Below are 24,606 nucleotides of genomic sequence, written 5' to 3'. Positions count from 1 at the left end.
TATCAATAGTAAGGCCAGTACAAAAATTACTTACGTCTATTATTGGTAAAACACTTGAGGTACAAAAAGTCTACATCAATCCCATAATCATTTGCTAATTATTTTACTGATTCTCTTTTCTCAAACTTTTTAATTAATTCAAGCTTTTGTCTTAAAATTAAAAGCACTTTCTTTTGCTTATCACGGAACACCAACAAAGAACTGCTATACAGTACATTGTTTAGTGTTTAGTTCTCAAACAAAGAATGCCGCCAGCACACTTGTAGTCGAGAGCAAATTTCAAGTGCGCAGTTCACACGTATTCAAAATGCGGTGACAAAAATAAAGAATAGCCTCCCTGGCTCAGGTGGCAGCGCACCGGCCTCTCACCGCTGGATACCGTGGTTCAAATCCCGGTCACTCCATGTGAGATTTGTGCTGGACAATGCGGAGGCGGGACAGGCTTTTCTCCAGGTACTGCGGTTTTTCCTGTCATCTTTCATTCCAGCAACACTCTCCACTATCATTTCATTTCATCTGTCAGTCGTGAATCATTGCCCCCGAGGACTGTGACAGGCGTCGGCAGCCGGCACAATTCCTTTCCTCGCTGCAAGTTGGGGGCTTCATTCATCCCATCCCTGACCCAGTCATTGACTAGAAACAGGTTGTAGGTTTTCATTTTCATAGAATAAAAATTATAATATAATAAAGCTTGGGAGTGCACGGATAGCCTCTCCATTATTTTCTGTCCATCCTGACTTCTCTTCTCTCACTCTAGTCCAGTTCCCTCCTCTTGCCTCAATGCTCTTCCTTACACCTTTCAGCCATCTGTCTCTCAGCCCAGATTTCAGAGCCGTATAGGAGCACTGACTGAACCGTCGACATGAGAAGACGTCGTTTACTGGATTTCGGACCTTTAATATTTCCCATTAGTCTGCCAAGTGCAGTCATGTATTTTACTGCCTTGTCTGTCGCTCTCTGAATATGATTTCAGAATGTGAGCTTAGAGTCAAGTGTCACTCCTAGATATTTTGTGCTCGCAGATGTTTCAATCAATCAATCAATCAATCAATCAATCAATCAATCAATCAATCAATCAATCAATCAATCAACCAATCAATCAATCAATTAATTAATCAAAATAATAATAATAATAATAATAATAATAATAATAATAATAATAATAATAATAATAATAATAATAATAATAATAATAACAACAACCTAAATGAGGCAGTAAAGGCATGCTTAGTTTACTTGGAAGGCTGCGGGTTCTGTTCTCAAGCAGAAGACCAAAAAATTAGAAATGATACTTGTACCCCTGCTGAAACATGCCATCGGTGGTTATCATTATTACATGTTTTCACTAAGCCTGCATCAGAAATGAATACCAGATGAATTCCTGAGGACACAGGCAGGTGGGCATAGAGCTAACAGTCTGTCTCACTTGGTGCTGAGGTTATAGTCATTGCTTCTTAAAATTTTTTATTCAGCAATTTCGTATTTAAATGAAGTGGAAGTGATAGAATATACATGAGTCGCTTACCTGGAAATGTCTTCTGTTACAACAGATAAAATGAACGTCAACATTTTCAAAATGTTCTTCTCTAGACAGGATTTGTGACTAGATGCTAATATTTCACTTGTTAGTCCTTCAAATCCAAAAGTTAATAATTCTCCGGTTATTCCATGTTGATGTTATGAGGATATTTACTTAATACTGAAGAACAAACTTGAATATGTAGTTCATGTACAGCCATTAATAATTATTATCATTACTAGTGTTCAAGATTATTTTTACTATTTATTTGATTTGTTTTGGGAGTGTTTTTTGGTTATATGCTATATAACTGAAACTCTTATGTACTGTACTTGGTTATTATGATGTTAGGAAGTACCAATTTTAGTGTCAGTAGTTTCTTTCATGTTATTTTACAAAAACTATACATCATAAATTCTTTATAGTAACTGCTGGCTGAAAAAGAATTAAGAGTGTAAATATAGTGTATTTAAATTAGCTTTTCAGCTGCACAAAATATTGTATGTTTTTGTATGCAATGTATACCAATGTTGAGTACTTATTCCTTGGACAGTTGAATTGAAACTTCCAATAAACCTAGTCACTTTCAGATTCTCTTAATGGAACTGAAAAATAAAATGTGGCAAATGTAAGTGTAACATTAGTGCTTGCTCAAAGAAATATGAGTGCCATTGCTGGGTTATTAAGAAGAAAGTACAAAATAAAGTATTGTGTTCTCTAAATAAGAGTACTTAATTATTTCTTGATCCCTCCATAGCCATGGGCACTACAAGGCAATGCACTTGGACTTATTTTCAGTTGAATAGAAACTCAGTGTATAAAAATTAACACTAGCAGTTTCCCGCTGGCTTCACTCGCAATGTACAAGGTGTGGTGTTGTTTGTTACTATCCTCACGGATGTATTTGCAAAGTTTCAAGTTAATGAAATAAAGCACATGATCTGCTGTGGTAATAGAATGTAATATTATGTCAACCAAACACTTGAAAATACATCATACAAAGAAATTGATTTAAACGTTCCTTGGAACAACACTATGTGCCAAACTGTTAAAAAGTCCTTCAAAGATCTTCATCATGGAGACAAATGTACTCATAACTTTTCTCAGAATCTACCAGTGTAAGTAGTTATTACCTCAAAAGAAAGTGCTTGATCTACTGAGTGTTTTTAGACCAAAACGAACTGCGTACCTCAATTAGAATGAAAGATATGATTGCTTCAATGAGAAAAAATGTTGAAGAAATGAGATGTCAAATTGAATGTGGACTCATAATTTTCCTCAGAATCAACCAATTTAAATAGTTAACAGCTGAAATGAAAGAGCTTGTTCCACTGAGTGTTCTTAGGCCAAAACGAACTCCGTACCTCAATTAGAACAAAAGATATGATTGCTTCAAAGAGACAAAAAATTGAAAAAATCAAATAATTTGAGGAAGGCGGAAGTTAAGTGATTTATAATACCTGATGACAAATCTGTGCATGAATACCTTTCAGTTAAAAAAAATTGAAGGAAATTGACCAGATAGAATGGCCGGACTGACTGGCTTTAGTTTTCATGAATTTTTTTTAATATATAGAAGATTTGTAATACGGCTTCAGGAAATCCATTTTAAGAAAATCAATGTTTGAACAAAATCTTGTTGTTTGTTATATTGTCAATGAATTCAGTGCCCTGCTGTACATTTTTCCTGTGAACACTGAGTACAAACAGTCCACTTAACCTCTCATCTCTCATTGTGTATCAATTCCACACCTTCATGTGTTCCTTCCTTTTCTGTGGTCTTGTATGTGCTCAGAGTGCACTGGATGATCTTCACCATGCTGCTTGATGTGCCCATTTATTTATTTATTTATTGTATCAGAAGCAAACTGTACAACCAAAAGACAAATATATCACAATAACAATCTTAATATAAAAGAAAAAAACCGAGGTCCCAATATGATAGATTTGGACTCAATAGATGACTTCCTGTCGAGCACAGTACTTGGAAAAGTAGATGCAGTATTGGTTCCTTAACATGAAGACTGTCTTTAGAAATGACGAATCACAATGGAAGGATCTAAGAAGACCACAGTACTTGGCAGAAGAACAAACTTATATGGTTGCTGACCAATAGTTAGACATTTTCAGAGACTCGAGTATTGCTTGCAAGACATTTTCAGGGACTCGGGTGTTGCTTGCATGAGGTCTTCCATAGTACATGAAGTTGGACACAGTTTACATTGGAGAAGATGAGCCATTATCTGTGGATAATCACAATCATATAACAGCCAGTCTAAGTGAAAACCCCACTTCAACACGTTAGTTTTGCATCTTTTAACACCTGAGCACAATCTATCGAGAGATTTCCACATTAGCCAACCTTCTGTATGACCAGGAAGGAGTTCTTCAATTAGAGTCAGCCATTCTTCTGAGTGTTTGAACCTCCCTCGACATTTACAAATTCGGGCTTGGTTGTGCAGTCCCTACAAGCATGCCACACTTTGATGCGCTACGGTATTTCAATTAAAAAGCTACTTTTCCTTAAAAGGTCAGGCCAAATCGAATTGTTTCAGATATATCTGGGTAGAATGGAATTGCTAGCATATTGAAAAGTATCATTTGTATTGCTTTAATTTTTCCATATCTCATACCATATTATAGCCTCAGTGAGAAAATTTGATTAAATAACTTGTGAAGACTATTTCTTCTGCATGTCTCTTTTTTCACAGCATTTAGGTGCAGCTTTTGTAAGCAAAAACATTGTATATAGAAGAGAATTTACCCATCTTATAGAAATAATAGAGCCCAAAAGGAATGAAGATAATCTGAAAATTTTCTCTTACATTTTCAGAAGGTTGATTTGTTCTTTGAGTCTGTAGCCACTCAAAATTTTTGACAATTATGTTTTCAATTTTGCTGTTATTTTTTTTCTGCTAGTGGCTTTAAGTCGCACCAACACACATAGGTCTTATGGTGACGATGGGATAGGAAAGGCCTAGGAGGTGGAAGGAAGCGGCCGTGGCCTTAATTAACGCACAGCCCCAGAATTTGCTTGGTGTGAAAATGTGAAACCACGGAAAACCATCTTCAGGGCTGCTGACAGTGGGATTCAAACCCACTATCCCCTGGATGCAAACTTACAGCCACGTGCCCCTAACTGCACAGCCAACTCACCCGGTAAACTTCAATTTGAAGTAGATTTCTAAACAGGATTAGGTCAAGTTGTAACTTTACATATAATATCATATAATACAATAACATACCAGGTACCAAGACAAAGTTTATACAAGGCAAATACATCCAAGATTTAGTGACAGTTTAGTAATCCGGGCTTCCAGCCCCTCGCATTACATTTCCTGAGCTCTCAGCTCGACCTTACAACCTTACTTAAGGGCAAAAATCCCCTAATACCATGGAGCACTTGCTCCCAAAATGACAATGTCAAGCCTCCCAGAGGCACTTTTACAACACTTGAAAAAGAGCTGACACACTCTCAGTTTTTTTCAAGCCTATTCAAGGCAACACCAAAAATATCTTACACTTCTTGGCCTTCCATGGCCCAGCTTACAAAATTGAAACAGGGGTATCTTGTACCCAACCTATAGGGACTTTGTGTAAAAGATAGGTAGGTAGGTAAGGGTTATTCTGCCCGAAGGCAGGTCCAAACCTCCGCAGAGGTGTTCCTGAGCCAGAGTTTAGATGCGGTAAGGTGGCCAGTCCCTTTCCGCTCCTCCATTCCTTTACCCCCCACCAACAGCGCGTGGCAACCCATCCAACTCCTGACCACGCCCAATGTTGCTTAACTTTGGAGATCTCACGGGATCCGGTGCTTCAACACGGCTATGGCCGTTGGCTCGTGTAAAAGAAATAACAGTTAAATAAAATGGCCCAAACACAAAATGAAAGGAGGCGAATACTTGTACTCCTCGATGTGACTTCTTAAAACCTAAGGGGCACTAGGCCGATGAAACAGGGGCTATTCCCAAACTATGGAGGTGACTCGTATTAAAATAAGTTAAGACATTACGGAAAGGAAAAGACCAGTTACAAACGCAGTCACCTCAAACCAATGTGAAGGGGAGCTCGAGAGGGTACAGCACACTCTATCCCCGATTTACAGTTAAAGATATTATGAAGTTTTTACATAAGCCGGCAGAAAATTACATTTACAGAAAAGTAGGTTACATCATTAAAGTTTTGGACCTATCCCTCGGTTTAAACTGCGGAGCTAGCAAAAAATAAAGATGATAAACGGCCATTACCTTGCTGAAGAGCTGCTGCCTGATGAAAGAGGCACCTCCCGCCTCCTGCTTCACATACACACACTTAGTTAGATTTTGATCAAGTGGCCAAGAGATGTGAAAATCTGCATTTTATAAACCCTCGGGGAAAGTTCGAGACCTTTCATGAATAATTAAGCCACACCCTCTCTATTTTATTGGTAGATGAAAAGGTTACACACAAAATCGAAGAAGAAGCTTGTGATAGGCTGAAAATTAATTACAGAAATTAGGGATTGGCTGAATTCAAAACTAGCAGAAAGAAAAGATCAATATTGCCAATCCAAAAATGAATGAACATAATTTAGTAAAGAACAAACTTATGAATACAAATTTTCTTCACATGAAGATCCTTCACTTCGCACCAGGGTGCATGATCATAGTTTTTTGTAGTGACCTCTATGAGAGAATGTCTAAATTTCTTGATGATCGGAAAACAAAAACAAGTTGAAATACACACAGTACTGGAAACTTCACCATCACAAAATTAAGGTACCGGCAGTGACATCTTCTGAGTAAAAGTTTAAGCAGGGCTAGTTCCAAGTTCAGTGTTTCTCCAGTAGAGGAGTTCTATTAGGCGCAACATTTAAATATGCGGCGTATAGGTGTACCTCCCGGTACAGACTTCCCCCCACCCCGCAAATGTCCTTCCAAGGGGTGACAGAAAAATTTTGAAAAAAAAATATTTAACTTGAAGAAAGAAAAAGTTTAAGTTTTTTTTTTTTTAAGTAGACAGGTGGAAGGTAGATGAACTCCAGCTTTAGAGTGTCTGTGTAGCTTTAGAATGTGAAATACATATGAATATTTTTGACGGCAAGTCTTGCCGCCACTGGCGACATCCAGTTGAGGTCGCCCGGACCCCTCAAGTACCCTCAGATACACCTCTCCCGCTACTATGAGAGGGGTAGTCATGCTGAAGGACGCCGCAGATCAGAAGTATATGTACAGTCCCCAGATGAGTTGGCGGTTGGTGTGCCACACTTTAGCCTTTGCTGGGAGATGGACTCCGGCGCGCCGTACACAGGTAGACATCACGGGAGTGGAGTGGGCCCGTACCCCACCTCAGTGGCGGTACGGCGACGAACGGCTGCGGGGCACTGAAACAGTAAGATCTCGGCGACAGAAAAGTGTTGTTGGTGACTCGTGATTTTAGGGTACGATCTTTGTTGGTGAGGCTGAGGGGCCAGTGGCGTGGAAGGCAATTTGCCACTAGTGTGGATTTGCAGGAGACGGGGGTTAGGTAATGGCCACAACGGAACTGACAGCAGGGAAACCCGAGGAAAAGTTCGTACATGTCAATATAGCCATCTATAACCAAATATCATTTGGGGCAGAAGGCCACTAAAAATATAGCCTTCACACTACTACTAAATATTGATGGCTAAGTTAACAATGACGTTACACAGGTTTTATTTGCGAGATGTGGGCTCTAAAGGTCCTCTCCGTGGCTGGATTGCTCACCAATAATGTAACCGGTGTTTAAAAAAATCCAAAATGATGCATGGCTCATGAAATCTGGGGGCAAACTTGCCCGCGGGAACAAAGTTTTAACCATGACTTGATCTCCTACTTTTAAATTGGTGGGCCTCCGTCCACGAACATATCGTTCCCTAACTTTTTCATGAGAAACCTTAAGATTGACCTTAGCCTTCTTCCATAGATCTCTGATATTATCGGGATCTATTGTCTCTGGTAGAATATCATTAAGTGACCAAAGGTTAGAGAGCGGCGTGTTAGGCACAAATTTAAACATCAAGGAAGCTGGAGTGAACTTATGACATTCATGAACCGCCGAATTCAAAGCGAAAGCCAAAAAATGCAACGATGTATCCCACCTGGAATGATCGTCATGATGAAATGCAATTAGCGCCGATTGCAGATTAAGATTGACCCGCTCAGCCAGAGATGGTTGAGAATAATACGCCGAAGTAGTTACATGAGAGATGGACAGATCAAAACAGAATTTACGGAAGAGATTGGAGGTAAAGGCTTTAGCAATTGACACGGACCAAAAGAGGCAAAGATGGTATGTAAACAAGCAATAGTGGACTGAGCGGTAGCCAGCTTAGTCGGAAATAACCAGGAAAATCTAGTGAAACCATCTACACATACGAGAATGAATGTTTTGGCATTCCCCTTTGATTGGGGGAAGGGTCCTACGTAGTCGATATAGAGGCGTTCCATGGTGCGCGATGCTTGATGAGAAGATAGAAGACCTAACTTAGTGGACAATGTGGGTTTACTGAGCAAACATGATTTACACGCTTTTACTAATTCTCGAATTTCACCGTCCATACCTTTCCAGATAAACATCTCTCGGATCTTCTCTCGGGTTTTGAAGATGCCTAAATGCCCCCCTAATGGGGTTTCATGGTAGTACTTGAAGATCATAGCAACAAGAACGGCTGGAACCACAACTTTCATCTTTTGAACATGCTCCGACGGGCAACATAAAACTCCATTCCTCAACACATAAGGGACGACATGTTCCCCAAAAGAAAGGGTTTCCATAATAGGGGCCAGCACAGGATCTTCACGTTGATATTTTTCAATATCTCTAAACAACACGGGGCATCAGTTAGAATGGCATTTACACCAGGAGGTATGGGCTCGGGAAGAGAAGAACTATCTTCCAATTCAGAGGTCTCCCCATTATCAGAAAACATATGGCTTAGTCCGTCCGCCACAACATTTTCAGATCCTCTTATATGCCTAACATCAAACTGGAAGGCCGAAATCCTGATGACCCATCGGGTTATACGACCAGTGCGACGCGGCCTGGCTAAGACCCAACTTAAGGCTTGGTTATCCGTTTCCAAGTCGAACTTGACATTTTCCAGATAGAGGCGGAACTTCTCTAGTGCAAATAAGACTGCCAAACCCTCAAGTTCGTAGATGGAGTACTTGGCTTCTTGAGCCGATAGTGTCCTAGACGCATAGGCGATAGGTCGCCTTCCGAGTTCAGTCTCTTGAAGAAGGACTGCAGCCACTGCCGACGACGACGCGTCGGTTTGAACGATGAATTTCTTCGAGAAATCAGGCATAGCAAGGACAGGGGCGTTACAAATGGCTAGTTTCAGGTCTTCGAAAGCGGCTTGTTGAGAAGGTCCCCACTCAAATTTGACGCCTTTCCTGCGGAGTAAGTTCAAGGGCGCCGCTCTGTTAGCGAAGTTAGGAATAAATTTCCTGAAGAAATTCACCATGCCTATGAACCTGGCAATACCTTTGATGTCGTTAGGAGGTCTGAAATCACGAATGGCCTGTGTTCTAGAATGATCGATCGAAACACCATCGGGCGACACAATGTGGCCTAGAAATGACATGGAAGGCTTAGCAAAGGCAACCTTAGATAACTTCACCGTTAACCTTGCCTTACGAAGGCGACTAAGGACCTCTTTCAGATGATCAAGGTGTTCTTCAAAGGTCTCAGAAAATACGACGACATCGTCGAGATGATGGTATAAATATTCAAACTTGATGTCAGAGAAGACCCTATCTAGCAGTCTGGTAAGCACAGCTGCTCCCGTGGGGAGCCCGAACGGCACGCGGTTGTACGCATACAAGTTCCAATTCGTGGCAAAAGCTGTGAGATGTTTGGATTCTTCGTCTAGAGGCATTTGATTATACGCCTGATTATGGTCTAATATGGTGAAGAACTTAGCTTTCCGAAACCATGAAAAACAAGAGTGAAGGTCGGGAAGAGGCACAGATTGTAATACCACCTTCCGATTTAAAGCTCTATAGTCAATCACAGGCCTGAAGCCACCTTTGGGTTTCGGAACCAAGAAGATAGGCGAGGAATATGCCGACTTAGAGGGCCGAATTATACCATCTTTCAGCATCTGATCTATGATCTCCTTCAGAGCCTTCATTTTAGATGGAGATAACCTATAAGGTGGAAACCAAACTGGGATCGAATCAGTAACCTCAATCTTGTATTCGATCAAGTCAGTACACCAAGAGTATCGGAGAAGACATCTGGAAACGACTGACACAACTTACGAATATTCTCAGCCTGCTCCTCAGGTAGATGTCTAAGATCTAACAACATCTCATCCTGCGTAGGCGAAACAGATGAACATGACACAGAATACATTTTAGCAAGGGAATTTTGCAATTACTAGCAAATTTGAAAGTGCACGACTTGCTCTGAATGTTGAGCACTAGACCAGTAAAGGACATGAAATCCGCTCCTAATATAATGGGGCAAGACAAGTTCTTAGCGACAAACAATTTAACTTTCCAAGTAAATTTAGAAATGAATGAAACCTAACATTTCTAAGGGAGATGAGTTAGCCGAAACATATTGAACCGAAGACGAACAATAAACAGGAAATTTACAGACAGACTTTAATTTAGAGTACCACTCAGCCGAAATAATGGAACACGCACTCCCAGAGTCTAATAGAGCAGTTAGCGGTTCATTATTCAATTCAATTTTGAGAAAAGGTACAAGTGCGGGGGTCTCCGCCGCAATCCTAAGAATTCTTTGGGGCTTTCCAATGCGGGGTTAGAATAACTGCTACCCTGTTCCAAGCTTTCGGAGGCGTTAACCGGGGCTGAGCCTTGGAAAGATGGATTTGCCGACTCAGTCGATGCCACTAGTCACTTTTGATTATTTGCGTTGGTGGAAGTTGCACCAGAAGTAGAACAGTAGGGGTGCTCTTAGCATTATGGCAATTCTTGGCGATATGGGAAAACGAGTCGCATTCAAAACAGCCTTGGGATGACCCTGCTCGGTTTTTTGTCCCACTGTATTTAATCAAAGGAGACTTGTTCCAGAGATGATCTGCCGACCCACAAGCATAACATATGCGGGTTATGGAGGTTCGGCGAGATGGAGGCCGAAAATTACTCAAAGACGGAGGGGGCTCCTTAGCGACACGTAAGGTGTCGGCATACCGCACTCCTTCGGCTGAGACAGCCATAGCCTCTAGTTCAGCAAAAGTTTGAGGACGCGACGCAAAACACAGATATGACCTGTAGGGTGGTGAAATCCCTTCCACAATGGCCTGCACGATTTGGTCTTCTGGGAAATGAAGAGCAAATACCCTTGTATAGAATTTAATGTCTTGGATGAAGTCGGCAAGATTTTCGTCCAGTCGCTGTACTCTGTAATAGTGCGTTTGAATTAAGGAAGACATGGCTCGAGCCGGTATGAAATTTGCCAGAAGGTGAGCATGGAAGTCTCCAATAGAGGATTGCTCAGCGATGGCTCTAACGATCTTGTCCGAGAGGACACCTATGGAGTAAGGGTAAATAATTTGAAGAATTTGACACGGGAAAAGAGAAACACTAGAGCGTTATCTTGGAATTCAACTAAAAACCTTAAGAATGCGATGACATTATTAGTGGAATTAATGGAAAACTTAGAAATACCCCTAAGCAACAACGCCAAAGGTTGAGGCAAACTACTGAACCCAGGTGACATAGTAGGTAACGGCCTAGGGGATGAAGAGACTTCAGAGACAGCATTGTTCACAAGGAATGGTGGAATGGATGTACGACGCTCAGGTTCATTTCCTAATGGGGCAGAAGATTGTTGGGTAGCTACCGATTTTCCGCTTTCTACATTCTTGGACGGGTCTTCCTCGCTTACTATGTTTACCACAGGGCGTTGGTCGGTTTTGGGGGTAGCTGCCCCAGTCAACAATTGAAGAACTTTATTTGACATTTCAGAGAGATTTTCAACGAGGTTGCTAGCCTCCTTAGCATGGTCCTCTTTTAGCATAAGAGACAATAGGTCCCTTACTCCATTGTAAAAATGAAACAATCTAGCCTGCACTCGTTTAAGTTGATTGAGCGATGGATCACTTACTTCAAAAAAACTAACTACAGATGCTAACTCAGTAGTGTTGTCCGTGATCGTGGAGAGAGCCTCATCAATGTCTTTCTCTCCCAAATTTGGGATACTAATTTGCAATTCAGGGGATTCCTTAAGCTTGGTGATATCGGCCGCAACCGTGCCTCCAGATTTAACATTTCTAATAGCTAATTCATAAATCAAGTCCTCCTTGCGCAAGTAGCCGGGATGGAGGACTTCGCGAGAGCCGGACATGATGACAGAAACTTTACAAATTTAGAAAATAAGAAAAAAAATTCCAGCGACCGAGAAAATGGTTAGAGTTCAAATCGAATCTTATGTTTAGCCGTCAAAAGGGGTTTAATTGAGACCCATTCAACCACGTTCTGCTACCACTTGTTACCGTGGTTGGTGGATCAGTAGAGGTGAAAGAAGGTGCCGCGGTGAATGGGTCTAACTACCAAATCAAAGTTAATTTAAAACTTTAACAAAGGTTATATTTTCTGAGTTTCAACAATCAATAACCACAAAAATTTAACAACTTTTCACTAGTTGAGATAACAATAACATACCCAGTACCATGACAAAGTTTATACAAGGCAAGTACATCCAAAATTTAGTGACAGTTTAGTAATCCGAGCTTCCAGCCCCTCGCATTACATTACCTGAGCTCTCAGCTCGACCTTACAACCTTACTTAAGGGCAAAAGTCCCCTAATACCATGGAGCACTTGCTCCCAAAATGACAATGTCAAGCCTCCCAGAAGCACTTTTACAACACTTGAAAATAGCTGACACGCTCTCAGTTTTTTCAAGCCTATTCAAGGCAACACCAAAAATATCTTATACTTCTTGGCCTTCCATGGCCCAGCTTACAAAATTAAAACAGGGGTATCTTGTACCCAACCTATAGGGCCTTCGTGTAAAAGAAATTACAGTTAAATAAAATGGCCCGAACACAAAATGAAAGGAGGCGAATACTTGCACTCCTCGATGTGACTTCTTAAAACCTAAGGGGCACTAGGCCGATGAAACAGGGGCTATTCCCAAACTATGGAGATGACTCGTATTAAAATAAGTTAAGACATTACGGAAAGGAAAAGACCAGTTACCGACGTAGTCACCTCAAACCAATGTGAAGGGGAGCTCGAGAGGGTACAGCACTCTCTATCTCCGATTTACAGTTAAAGATATTATGAAGTTTTTACATAAGCCGGCAGAAAATTACATTTACAGAAAAGTAGGTTACATCGTTAAAGTTTCGGACCTATCCCTCGGGTTAAACTGCGGAGCTAGCAAGAAATAAAGATGATAAACGGCCATTACCTTGCACTCCTCGATGTGACTTCTTAAACATGAAAGAGGCACCTCCCGCCTCCTGCTTCACATACACACACTTAGTTAGATGTTGATCAAGTGGCCAAGAGACGTGAAAATCCGCAGGTTATAAACCCTCGGGGAAAGTTCGAGACCTTTCATGAATAATTAAGCCACACCCTCTCTATTTTATTGGTAGATGAAAAGGTTACACACAAAATCGAAGAAGAAGCTTGTGATAGGCTGAAAATTAATTACAGAAATTAGGGATTGGCTGAATTCAAAACTGGCGGAAAGAAAAGATCAATAATGCCAATCCAAAAATGAATGAACGTAATTTAGTAAAGAACAAACTTATGAATACAAATTTTCTTCACATGAAGTTCCTTCACTTCGCACCAGGGTGCATGATCATAGTTTTTTGTAGTGACCTCTATGAGAGAATGTCTAAATTTCTTGATGATCGGAAAACAAAAACAAGTTGAAATACACACAGTACTGGAAACTTCACCATCACAAAATTAAGGTACCGGTAGTGACATCTTCTGAGTAAAAGTTTAAGTAGGGCTAGTTCTAAGTTCAGTGTTTCTCCAGTAGAGGAGTTCTATTAGGCGCAACATTTAAATGTGCGGCGTATAGGTGTACCTCCCGGTACAATAATCATTCAAATTAGTTCATTTGGTTTATAGACTATCTTACTATGCATTCGTAACAAGTTTAGTTGTTTGGTAATGTACGTAAAATTCCGATTTCCGACTCTCGTTGGATTTCATTACTAATAATTATTCAAGTTAGTTCATGTACTTAAACTATTATTTTACTACCCGTATGCTTTTTTAACTGGATTAGGTTAAATTTGTTATTGTACATAGAATACCTATTTTGAACTCTTCTTAAATTTCATTCCTTTTATAATTATTCAAATTAGTTATTATTTTACTGCGCTTTTAACTGTAAAACTGATCAATTTTAGTATTAATCTAAGTACTTAGTGAAGAAGCAAACGCATAATATTACTATCTACTAGTACTATTATACTGTACATCATCTATTTATCATACTGTATTTTATATATTTGCTCATTAAATATTTAATTAACCTCATATTTTATCATTATAAGGATGTCGAACAGTTTATTCAGTGAACTGAACTTGACTATGAAGCGTGGTTCATGTTTCACCATGCCATCACAAAACTCTGCTTCCCTTGTAGTCCGTGACAGATGTATGCCGTGTGTCGACACACTGCTTCACTGTGTCATCGCGAGATACTGTCCAGGTACCGCGTATGTTTGCCCAACCCTTGTCCCGTTTCCCTACGGGGTCGGGTATTAGGTGAGATGAATCTGTCGTGGCGGGTTTTTATGACTGCGTATAGGAACACAAACCTGAGTTCTTACTCAAAGTATATACTCATGAGTATGAGCACTTAGTAGGAGTATATTCTCAGCCCAAGTAGTATGTACTCTATTTGGTAAGAATAAGGAGGTTCTCCTTCGATATAGTAGGTACTCAAGCGCACCGCCATGTTGATCATTTGAAAATGAGTAGGTACTCATGCTGCGTAAGGCTGTCATCTTACATAACCTCAACTACTGAGATTCGATTTCCGTACTGTCTGCATGCACATCAAGCTGTATTTTACTCATACCAATAGCAAATATTCCGCCAATAATAGTTTGCGGGAATATTCTCTTCTGTTCTTAAGGTCCGACGTTCCAGAGTCCGTTTAAAACGAATTATAAGCAATGTACCGGTAGGCCTACTGTAGAAGGTAGAAGCGTGTGCGATAACGTGAAAGATAAATAATACGAAAATGAGAGTGTGATAAAAAATGTAATTTTAAAGCATGTAGCCTACGGTACGTTAACAGTTTCATAGTTTTTCCTCATTAGCATAATATCCGAAACTTTTAAATAATTTAAACTAAAATACAAGCCATACGTGGGAAGAATGTAGAAACGTTTACGATGACTCAAATGATAAATAACACGAAAATTAGAATGAAACAAATGTGTGGTTTTAACCACACATGCATGTTAATACTTTCATTACCGATGTCTTCCTTCTTTGTAGGCTACACTCTTAATTTTAATAAATCTCGGAAGGAAATGTTTGAGGCTTTGGGATTAGGCCTAACTCAAACCAAACTACAAGTAACGTGCAGGAGGAACGAAAGAATAAATTAATTATATGTATTGTTATTTGTTTTACGTCGCACCGACACAATAGGTCTTACGGCGAACTTGGGATAGGAAAGTGGCCTTAATCAAGGTACAGCCCCAGGATTTGCCAAGTGAGAAAATAAGCCATGAGATGCCGACAGTTGGGATCGAACCCCTATATCCTGAATCCAGGATTTAACTAATATGTGACCCAAACCGCGTAACGAACTCACTCGGTAGATAAATAGGCCTAATATGAAAGTGAAAGTAAAAAAGAAATTTGTATCTTATGTTAAGGTCTGTGTACTGAATGTTACAAATGAAACATCTGCCTGGCATTCTCGGTGATCATAAAGATCCAAAACGAAAATATATTTATTACCTTTCTTGTTTACGGACTCACCACCCTAATATGTACCGGTAGGCCTAAAGTGAGTGCATGCAGTCAAGAACAGCCGTTGCTGCTGGATAATTATACTTTCTACCGCTCTGGTTTGGTAACAGCAATTTTTTTAATTATTTTGAGGAAATGCAATTCACACTGCAGCTTTAGTCACAAAATACGGTACATAACCTTAACAATAAGTTTACTCATTGTTTGTTGGGTACGAAGTCTTCTATGTCACATTGAAATCCAGGGTGACCTAAGAGTCTTAAAAATTCGTTTAATTTAGCTTTATTCTAAATAGCACCTCTTGTTTTCCTTCTCCAAATAAATTAAATTTTGATAAATGGTACAGACTTAAGATTCTTAGAATTCACATGCCCATGTCCCTCCCGGAAACAGGTCCCACATTATTAATAAACTCAGCCATTTACATAATACTTTTAAGAGCAATAAATCCGTAAATGCTCATACTTGAGACACATAGCAGCCCTACTCAAAATAGACTGAGAGTATACTCATCAATCTGAGAATGCACTTTTTTTTTATTCATACCACAAATGAGAATCTACTCTCAGACTGTTACAATTGTGAGTTTATACTACACAGCTAGTGAGTACATTCTCATGAACTTTATTCTTATGAAGTGGAGTATATACTCAGAAATGTTGAGTATATACTAAATATTCATGTTTATTCATACCACCCACTATTTCTCTTGCAGTCCGCGGCAGAACTGCGTCATATGTCGGTACACTGCTTCACCATGCCATCGCGAGACACTGTCCAGGTACTATTTGTCTTGCAGTCCGAGACAGAAGTGTGCCATGTGTCGACACACTGCTTCGAAGCAATTCACTGTGCCGTATAGAACGTTTCAAGACAGCAGCGTCACTTTGCCCATCTCTAACACATACCTGATTTATCGCGCTCCCATACAGGGCTGGAATATCTGTATTGTAAATGGGAATTAAAACCTCTTGCTGACACGAAGGTCGATCAAATATAAACAGGATTTTTGTTCCTGAACATCAACAGTTGGTAGGACTGGCCCCGCGCTTCTGCTCTGCTTAGGCAGGACCATTAGGAATGAGGAGAGCGTGCTGTTAGATATTTCCCGCCATTTTGTCAGTAACGCTTACGATGTTGGAGCAACATGTGCACCCTTCCACTGCACAACGCATAATTATAAAATTTCTTGCTCGTGAAGGAGTTACAGTGATGGAAATTTGCCAGAGATTAACTGCACAGTTCGGTGATCAAACTTTGTCAAGAACCCATGTGTTTGCCTGGTATAAAAAATTCTAAGAAGGACGAGAACATGTGGAAAATCAACAATACGATCGCCGTCCTCGGACCAGTACTACTGACGAAAACATTCGTGCAGTTAAAGACATTATTGCTGAATGATTTTTTTTTGCATGAGCGACGCACAATCAATGCTGCTTACTACTGCGAACTGTTGAACAAGGTGAGGGTCGCATATCGCCGCAAAAGACGAGACCAACCGATTCGACAGGTCATCCTCCTTCACGGCAATGCGCAGCCCCACACTGCAGCTCTAACTGTCTCCAAGCTACAGGAAATGAATTGGACTACATTTCATCATCCTCCTTACAACCCGGACTTATCGCCCTGCGATTTCCATTTGTTCAGACTGCTTAAAAAAGCTCTAGGAGGGCAACGATTTTGTAACACCCCTCCCCCCTTTGAACTCGTCACATTAATGTAAAGTACATATAAATTAAAGTAATACAGTAATAATCAAAGTATCAAACCTGAAGGAACATACATCAACCGATAAGACACCAATTATAACATCGCAAGTTTTGAAAACATATATATGGCTAGAAACAAAGATAAGCAGGATTACCAACATGACAACTAGAGAAAGGATGTAGGAAGCAGACTGGAATCCCTAAGAGGACGTGATCTTACGTGACGTTGTAGGGAAAAAGATGTGGGAGTGTTTACCCTTCAGTCTGCATTATCTAACAAATAAAGAAATTTCAACATGGTAGAATAACAGCAATCAAAAAGAAGTAACATGATCAATAAAGAAAAACAAAAGGTGAATCGAACCACGAGGTTCCTATCGATGGTTCTTCTGAAAACCAAAATTGTAATAAAATATTAAGATTACATTTAAGAAAGTGAGCACAACTTCTGCAATGAAATTCACAAGGAAAGTTTAACAGGGAATATAAAAATAATTACAATCATCTTACAAGGCAAATAGAAAAGGAGCTTTGCAGATTATTATATATAGTTTACAAGGAAAATGACAAGGGAATTTAAAATTTAATGCAGAGGCCTGTAGAGTCGCTGTCCTCCTAATACACTTCAGCGAGAGACGCATAGCTCCAAAGGCGTACGCTAAATTGACGCGGGACTACGGGAGGCAACCCCGGATGGAAAGTTAAATTTTACATTACTGTACACAATTAAAAAGATTAATAAAATGGACTTGAATTCAAAAGAAAGGATAAGCCTAGCTTATGACCTAAGGCAATATAAAACAAAACAACATTCCGAAGCAAATAAATTTACACGATAATTTAAAATTAAAGAAAAGGAAACATGCTTACCCTGAGATGACTGGAGCCGCTGACAGGACCACACATGAAGTGCGTTCGACTGTGAGGACGTACGAAAACCAAGGACGCGGACAAGAGCCCTGCTCCTACCGAGGAGCCAAAGGCCGGAACTTGAGAAGCACACAAAACGCCAATCAGGGAAGCTTAGCACGATTCGACCCAAAATTTTCGCCAATGAAAATGGTCATTATTCCGACCAATTAAAACAATTTTCCCTTATATGGGCATATGGGTATAACATTCTAGAGGTTTCGATTGCGAAACGGAGCGATTTCGTTATCAAAGCCTCCACGCAAATACAGGGTGATACAAAAGGTTGTTTAACAGATTGCAGGTTACAACAAGCACACTACAGGATATCTCCAATACCTGAATGGAATCATAATGATTAAATAAATACGATAAATGTATTTCTGACGAGGCCTGAAAATTTCAATTTTTTTACATAAATTCACAAAAGAAAGCCACAAATATTTCATTGACTTCTTTGGAAATGTCTTAGTTTTTGCAATGGCGATTTTACAAAATTTTACCGTAAGACAAGAATGATCATATCCACGTTATAAACTTCTCTCCACTGGTGACATCCTCCACCACTTAATCTCGAGCTCTGCTCAATTATTAAATTAAAAACAAGTTAAATTAAATGGAGGTTTTAACTGGAAGTCTGAAATCTGTGTTGACACAATGATTCCAACACATAGCACCCACATCTTGATGCGATTCTCATCAGGAATATCTATTTGAAGCAGAATTTCTTAAGCTCGACCACAGGTATTGCTGTCCATAGGAGTGCTGACATCAGCTGCCTGCCAACACAGTATCAATTTTCAGTCCCACCAGGGTCTCCAATGAAGCTTCATTTATCTCACTCAAGTAGTGAACTCACAGTGAACAAGTAGTAAAGCAGGGCGCAGTACTGAGCAACTGCCACCACCAGGAACTTTGGGTCAATGCACTCCCAGGTTGGATGCAAACTGGTCAGGAATTCATAGTGCCCCTTCCAACAGGCACGGCAGGTTCCCTGGATGGAATAGGTTATTGTGATCAGTGGAAGAGAGATCAGTCCGCAGCAGAAAAGGAAGTTATACAGGAAAAGCCATAGATCGGCTATCCAGAAGAGTCTTTAAAGAAACGTAGGCTGAAGGGTGGGTTTTCTGTTTTTCGTGCCAAACTTATTACTAAATAAGTGGAAATGTTAAAATTCCATGCGAGGAAGATAACCTCTCACCAAATATTGTTGGGATATCCAACCTCCCCACCAGTGCAAGCATGTTTAATAATTTACCAAATATAAGGAACCAAAGAAAATAAGGAAAGTTTACTGAAGTTTACCTTAATGCCCGAAAATTTTGCAAGGGATCCCTAGTTATGAAAATGAATGAGGATCTTAACCTTACTTAAAATACTTTATACTAAATTATACCTAACATGGTCCCAAACGACCATCCTTACAACTAAAATAATTCCTAATTAACCTATAAAATTGCCAATGTGTGCGGTCGAATTTTTACCCCAAAATTTGCTTATAACTAAGTTTCTTTAAGGTATCTAAATGGTTTCTAAAGTATAATCTCATAACTAGGGGATCATTATCTGAGACAAATGGACCCGACTGATCCTCTTCTTGTCAGGATCGCTGACTAATAATGACACAGGGGTTAAACATTTCAAAATTGTGCAGGGACCTCGAAATCTGGGGACCAACTTACTAATGACATGGTCCGCAGCACTGCTTGTAGTATGAGTCTTTACATAAACCTGGTCACCAACAGATAGATTGTGCGGTCTTCGCCCGTGATTATAGTTACGTTGAACTTTAGCATAGTAAACTTTCAAATTTTTACGTGCATGGTGCCAAGCAGCACAGATCGTTTCTGGGTTTGCGACATCAGGTAGAAGATCGTTAATGGACCACAGATTAGAAAGTGGAGAATTGGGGGTGAACGCTAGCATCAATGAAGCAGGAGTTTGCTTATGACTTACATGAACGGCAGCGTTGAAAGCAAATGATAACCAATTAAGTGATGATTCCCACTTAGTGTGGTCAGCAAAATGGTAGGCAATAAGAGCAGATCTAAGATTTCGATTGACTCTTTCAGCATAATTAGGCCTTGGGTAATAAGAAGTAGTAGTTTCATGAGAAACTGACAAATCAAAACAGAAATTGTGGAATTGTACAAAGGTAAACGCTCAGGCGTTGTCACTCACCAAAAATTGACAGGGTCAAATTGAAGCAAAGATCTGTTTCAAGCAAGAAATTGTAGTATTAGCATTAGCCATATGAGTTGGGAACAGCCACGTAAAACGCGAGAACGCATCAACACACATGTATGAAAAGATGGCCAGTCCGTGATCGCAGAAAAGGACCAATGTAATCGATGAAAATCTCTCCATGGGGCGAGAAGCTTGCTCAGATGACATCAGAGATAGGCAAGTATTAGGAGCATGTATACTAATATTACAAGTTTTGCAAGATTTGACCATCCATGGATTTCAAAATGAAATGTTGACGGATTTTCTCCCTAGTTTTGAACACACCGAGATGTGCATCGACAGGGGATTCATGGAAATATTTAAAAAGAGCAGGAACCAAATTAGCTGGTCTCTGCGACCACGAGCAGAACAACACATAACACCATTCTTAAGGACATAAGGTTTGACATGTTCACCGGACTTAATCCTGTCAATAATAGCCTTTAATTCAGGATCCTCTTCTTGATTTTTAGCAACATCTTTGAAAAGGAAAGGGGAATTAATGAGAACTGCATTAACAAAGGCCGAAACTTGTTCAGGAGAGGGATTTGCAGGTTCTGATTGAGGATCAGGACTGCCAGGGTAGCACATCCTACTGAGACTCTCAGCGACAATGTTTCCGGTGCCACGAATGTGACGAGCTTCAAATTGAAAAGCTGAGATGCGTACTGCCCAACGCGCAAGACGACCGGTCCTTCTTGGTTTGGCCAGTACCCAACTCAGTGCCTGATTCATTCTAAATCTTTCTAGAGAGCAAAGCTTCTAATTCATAGATCGAATAGTTACGTTCAGCAGGATTGAGACTACGGGAAGCATAAGAAATTGGACGACATCCCCCTTCACATTCCTGAAGGAGAACACCAGATATACCTGTAGATGAGGCATCGGTTTGGAGAATGAAATGTTTAGAAAAATCTGGCATAGCCAGCACAGGAGCGTTACACAAAGCAGATTTCATGTCATAGAAAGCTTCAAGTTGGGCATCACCCCACTCAAATTTAGCATCTTTTCTCCTCCAGGCGTTTAATGGGGGTGCTCTTTCAGCAAAATTGGGGATGAATTTACAGAAATTGTCCATACCAATGAACCTAGCTACAGCCTTGTCATCTTTAGTTGCAGTACAAGATGGGTCAATAGAGACACCTTTCTCAGACACAATATGCCCTAAGAAGGACATCTGGGGCTGTGCGAAAGTACCTTTACTAGCCTTAAGGTTTAGCCCTGCTTTACGGAGTCTTTCAAGGACTTCATTCAGATGAACAAGGTGCTCTTCAAAGGTTTCACTGAAAATAACTAAATCGTCCAAATAATTATATTCAAATTTGAATATAATGTCTGACAAAACATTATCTATTTATAGCAGCCGAGTAAGGTCCGCAGCACCCGTCGATAAGACGTATGGGATGTGCTCAAATTCATAGAGGTTCCAATCAGTAGAAAAAGCAGTGAGGTGCTTGGATTCTTCAGTAAGGGGTATCTGATAATATGCCTGATTCAAATCAAAAGTGGTTTAAATTTTGGCATTAGCAAACCAAGTGAAACAGGAGTGTAAGTCAAGAAGAGGAACGGATTGAAGTACAACTCTATGTCCAAAAGTGCTACAAATTAAACTCACAAGAAATTGTATTGTCATTAGCAATCAAAAACCCAAAACAAATATGAATGGTTTTACTAAAATTATGTCCGCCTCCATAGCGTAACTGTTAGCTCTAGTAGCTGCCATTCTCGATGGCCCGGGTTCAATTTCTGGTTCTGCCAGGGAGTTGAGCATGGCAGGAGGGCTGGCATGTGACTAAATTGGTACACGCAGCTCACGTCCATTGGGAGCTGTGCCTGAAAAGAACTGCTTCACCCCCGGACAAGAACGTGAATTTATTTTTACTAAAATTAAAATTACTACTATTTTTTCTGCATTTTGGTTGTCAGCTATCCTGACGTGTGTATGTAGAAACCTTTTGCTTCTTCTTCCTCTTCTTCTTGCACAAAATTAGCAACCAACATACAGTAATTTTTCATAGTTTGTGTTGGCCATATCAGAGTTGTATGATGGACGTTGAACCACAAACAGATTTTCCATGCCTAGGATAATCTTTTCTCTCCATGTCTGCATGTCTGTTCTATCTTGACTTTTATGATCAGTTGTGTCAGGCTGCATTAGTCATTTCTGAGATGTAACCGAAATAGGTAGTTTTATGTGCAAACAGCATTGAAATATTTATACTACTGCCTAACTATTAAGAGATCTCTGAACCTTGAGGTCCTGGACAGAGGCTTCATAGGAAAATATCAGTACCTGTTTGCCTCTACTATTTCTGCCTTAGTAAATCTCTTTGAATAGCTATATATACATAGATATCATCATCATCCTCAACAGCAGCAACAAAATGCTGCCTAACCTGAGATGCTTCAGAAATGTTTACTATCCTAAACATTATTTATTTTAATATGCTTGTTCCATTGAGTCCTTAGCTTATCACGACAAGTATTAGTGGCATTTTATTATTACCTTCGATTTGTTTAAGAGGAAGCTTGTGAAATATACGTGTAACTTTAAAGCTTTCCATTCCATCGAAGAAACTAATTATCTTTATATATAAACTAAGAGTTTTATCTGTACATTGCTCACAATTTAAAAAGAACGGTATTTTTATATACTGTAGGTCAGGTCCACAGTAACAAGGAAACGCACTTTTAATTTTCCGTCATATCTGTCTATCTGCACATGCATCACGAGAAAACAGCTGAAGAGAATTTAATGAAAATCGGTATGTAAAGTCGGGAGATGAGGCAGTACAATCTTGGCTATGAATAATATTATTCGCACTGAGTGAAATGGTAGTTTAGGAGAAGGCCTGAAATTTAATTCTCAAATATTTATGTTATTAGTGGTCCCGTGAATAATACATAACCAAAGTTATATCGAATTAAACTTCTGATCATTTATGTCTTCAACATTTTTACTGTATCGGCTATGATAACAGAGATATTTACAAATTTCAATTTTTGTTGGTAAGTCCATTATCATTGCCGAGCCACAAGCAAATTGGTGAACATATTTTAATGAAAATTGGTATGTAAAGTCAGGGAATCAAGCACTACGCTCTAGGCTATAAATAATTATTCACACTGTATGAAAAGGTAGTTTAGGAGAAGTTGTCTAAAATACCTATGTTATGCAATTTAATACAATTTTATTCGCAATATGTACATGACTTCATCTAGAATTCTGTATGCAATGTAGAATTTCATAGCAAAGCACAGGTATACGAGCTAGTAACATATATAACACAATAATATACCTGTACAAAAACATACTTCTTCTTGTTAAATAATGATGAAATCAGGTCTTTGATGGTTTATTTTGTTAATGTAAAGTAAATTATAAAAATTAAACAATTATATTTTACAAAAAAAAAACAATAAAAATCTAACGTAAATCTTTCATCTAGAACTAGAAAATCCTAACGATAGTTTCTTCCTCATCTCACAAGTATTAAGATTGGTGGTGAATGCTTGGGTGTAATTTCTTAATTTAGATTCTATGAAGTAAATGGTTCTTCTCAAGTATATAAGTTAATCAGAGAAATATTTGTCATTTTTTTGCAAACATATACTATTATAGTCGAATAAGAACGCATTTGTTCAAATTAGAATTCTCTATATCGGCGATGATAGTCTGCAGGAATTGGACATTGACCTTTCTCATCTAGTCTCACACCAGGCTTCAGCTTCTTCCGCCAAGAAGCCGTAATTTCAGGCTTCAAGTAACGAATGTAATAATTCATGAACTGGAATTTTCTAAAAACAAAAAAAATATGTATCATACTGTTTTATATTTTCTATTTCCTTTTCTAAGTATATTTTGTTTACATTACACCCAGTACCGGTACTTTCACAATGAGCATTATGTTTATTGTTTAATTTAAATCTATATCATTTTAACAAATATGTCAATACCTTCATCAAGAGATCTGTTTTATTCCAAGTTATAGATGATTGGAGTATTGGTGGTATTCCTGTTTTAAGATGCAGTACAACTTGGCAACCATCCTATTTTAACACTAATCAGAAAAGAAAAAGATAGAGATACAAACCTTTAAAAAATGAAGATATCGCCAAAGAAAGGGAAGTGTGTGTAAAAGTGAAGGACTCATTAGGCCTCATAAAACTAATACTATCCATTTGGAAAAGAACAAGTATTGGCTAAGAGAGGTTAGATAGGAAAGATAAAAGTGAGGAATATGGCACAAGTAAGTGGAAGCAATGCCAGCAAGGGCCCCACAGTTGCATACAAAGATGGAAAC

The 24,606-nt window shown here is 39.4% G+C and overlaps 1 protein-coding gene across 1 annotated transcript in view; it reads right to left on the bottom strand.

Moving 5' to 3' along the window:
- Nucleotides 1–23,564: 23,564 nt before the first annotated feature.
- The window catches only part of LOC136874290 (sperm microtubule inner protein 8), a 43,869-nt gene continuing 42,827 nt past the window's right edge, over nt 23,565–24,606 (bottom strand). Inside the window, exon 3 of the mRNA XM_067147929.2 lies at nt 23,565–24,100. Within this exon, the coding sequence (XP_067004030.2) occupies nt 23,950–24,100 (151 nt within the window). The 3' untranslated portion in view covers nt 23,565–23,949. The remainder of the gene's footprint in view (nt 24,101–24,606) is intronic.

This window comes from Anabrus simplex, chromosome 5 (assembly GCF_040414725.1).
Source record: "Anabrus simplex isolate iqAnaSimp1 chromosome 5, ASM4041472v1, whole genome shotgun sequence".
NCBI lineage: Eukaryota > Metazoa > Arthropoda > Insecta > Orthoptera > Tettigoniidae > Anabrus > Anabrus simplex.
The sequence above is the reverse complement of the archived record's forward strand: the minus strand, read 5'-3'. Positions and strand labels throughout refer to the sequence as shown.